Source organism: Aegilops tauschii, chromosome 5 (genome assembly GCF_002575655.3).
Source record: "Aegilops tauschii subsp. strangulata cultivar AL8/78 chromosome 5, Aet v6.0, whole genome shotgun sequence".
Lineage (NCBI taxonomy): Eukaryota > Viridiplantae > Streptophyta > Magnoliopsida > Poales > Poaceae > Aegilops > Aegilops tauschii.
Window position 1 is genome coordinate 571540088 of NC_053039.3, and position 2331 is coordinate 571542418.

A 2331-nucleotide genomic window follows, 5' to 3' on the forward strand; every position below is an offset into this window, starting at 1 on the left:
TACTACACTGCTGGAAGCTGAACTAGGAGGAAGACCGTCTCAGATTTGGCGGGCAGTGCTAGACGGGAGAGATATGCTCATATTAGGAATCATCCATCGAATTGCGAATGGGAGGTCAACCGAGATATGGCAACATAATTGGCTCCCGAGGCAGGGGATGATGAGACCTATCACTTCCCTAATCCCGAACCCTCCCAGATATGTATCGCAACTCATCACACCGGCGACGGCCGCCTAGAACGAGCCACTGGTTCGAGCAATTTTCCTGCCAATTGATGAAGATGCAATTTTGCGTATCCCGTTATGCACAAGAAATATCAATGACTTTTGGGCTTGGAGTGGAGAGACAAGAGGCTTATTTCTGTCAAATCAACATATAGAATCATATTAAACACCAAGCTGACTAGAGAAAACTGGATTTAAGAGACGGCGGGCACATCGGGATCGGAGCGGGAGAGTAACGCTTGGTCTACCCTGTGGAAGGCAGAAGTTCCGCCCAAGATTAAGCTATTCCTCTGGAGACTTGCGAGAAGTTCAATACCCACTGCAGATGTGCTCGAACACCGGCACATGGCTGATTCAGCTGCGTGCAAGATATGTGGAGCTCCTGATTCCTGGACACACACAATGCTTGAATGCACAATGGCTCGTTGCATTTGGTCTCTAGCGGATGAGGATCTAGTCCAGGAGATGAGCCAGCATAGTAATAGTAATCCGCGGGACTGGTTGTTTGCTATGAACGAAGCGCTGACGGCGGACATGTTTATGTGTATGGCGGTCACAATTTGGGCTATTTGGACCGCGAAGAGAAAATTTGTGTACGAAGACATCCACCAGAGCCCGCTGTGCACCCACCTGTTCATACAGTCATACTTGGCGGATATACATACCCTGAGGAAGCCATCGCCGGTGGGAGGTAGCACCAAAGTACAACGCGTGAATCACTGGATCGCCCCGCCGGCCAATATGATGAAGATCAATGTGGACGCTGCAGTGGCCGGGAGATCGGGAGTGGGAGCAGTTGGAGCTATTGCCAGAGATGGAGGAGGATCTTTTCTGGGTGCCTCAACTTTTGGCTTCAAATCCATCACTGATCCCACCACTCTTGAAGCACTTGCGGTTAGAGAATCATTGGCATTGGCATACGATTTACATCTCCGCTCTATTCAGGTAGCATCTGACTGCAAGATCGTGGTTGACGACATCAAGCAGCTAAGCGGAGGGGGTTATGGTGCAATTATTCAGGAAATATTAGAACATTCTCGTAGTTTTACCTCTTGTATTTTTACTCATGAGTTTAGGAGCTCGAATTTCGAGGCTCACAATTTAGCGAAGCATGCTTTAAAGTTAGGAGGTGGCTGCCATGTTTGGTTAGGCCACCCTGGTAACCTTCGTCCCTGTAACTTTGGTGACGGATCAATAAAAGCTTCGTGAATTGTCTAAAAAAAAAAGGTATTCAGCTGCAGGAGCTGTGCTAGCCGCTGCGCCAGGCTAACTCATGTGCTACTTTTGCAGTGCAACGATTAATGAAACCAACGGCACTCGCAAAACCTGAAAATTCGCAAAAATTCCCAAAATCTAAAGTGTCGGTGAGGGATCGAACCAAGTATCTCCTGCAAGTGAACAAGGTCGCTTGCCAACTATAACTCCTGGGTGTCTATGTCTGAATGGGAGCTTGTCTTATACGAACTATAAACAACAAAAGATGTAAATTTTTTTGAAATTTCGAACATGATTTCCTTTTTGGAAAAGGTAAATATATTTTGAAACGCAAACATTTTTAAAATTGTGAAAAAAATAAAATCTCGAACATTTTCTGACAATGCGGAATTTTTTTGGGATTCTCAAAAATATTTTGAAAAAGGGAACAAAATAAAAAATGAAACATTTTTTGAAATTATGAAGAATTTTCAAAAAGATACAAACATTTTCTGAAAATCAGGAACAAAAATTGAAAATGACAACACTTTTCGAAGATATGATACTTTTCCAAAGCACGAACATTTTTCTGAATTTGTGAAGAAATTTGGAAAACTGGAACATTTTTATAATTCCAAACATTTTTTGAATTTACGAAATATGTTCGTGTTTCCTTGTGAACAAAATTTGAAAGTGGGAACATTTTTCAAAAAACAATCGACAACATGCACATTTTTTAAAGTTGTGAACAAATTCTTGAAAGTGAGAGCTTTTTTTGAATTTACAAATGAAGTTTCAAAACATGAACATTTTAACAAATTGTGAACAAATTTTGACAGTGGGAACATTTTATGATTTTCAAAAAACGCGAACATTTGAAAATAAGATATTCTATATCTGAATTTTTGGAAC

General features: G+C 41.8%; 1 protein-coding gene across 1 annotated transcript; it reads left to right on the forward strand.

Annotated features, from left to right (window-relative positions):
- Window positions 1–570: 570 nt before the first annotated feature.
- On the forward strand, window positions 571–1434 carry LOC141023200 (uncharacterized). Its single transcript, XM_073499544.1, has one exon. The coding sequence runs from the start codon at window positions 571–573 to the stop codon at window positions 1432–1434; it is 864 nt and encodes a 287-aa protein (XP_073355645.1).
- Window positions 1435–2331: the final 897 nt, after the last annotated feature.

Coding starts and splice junctions, on each gene's coding strand:
- LOC141023200 (XM_073499544.1), top strand. CDS start 571: ATGGCTGATTCAGCTGCGTGCAAGATATGTGGAGCTCCTGATTCCTGG.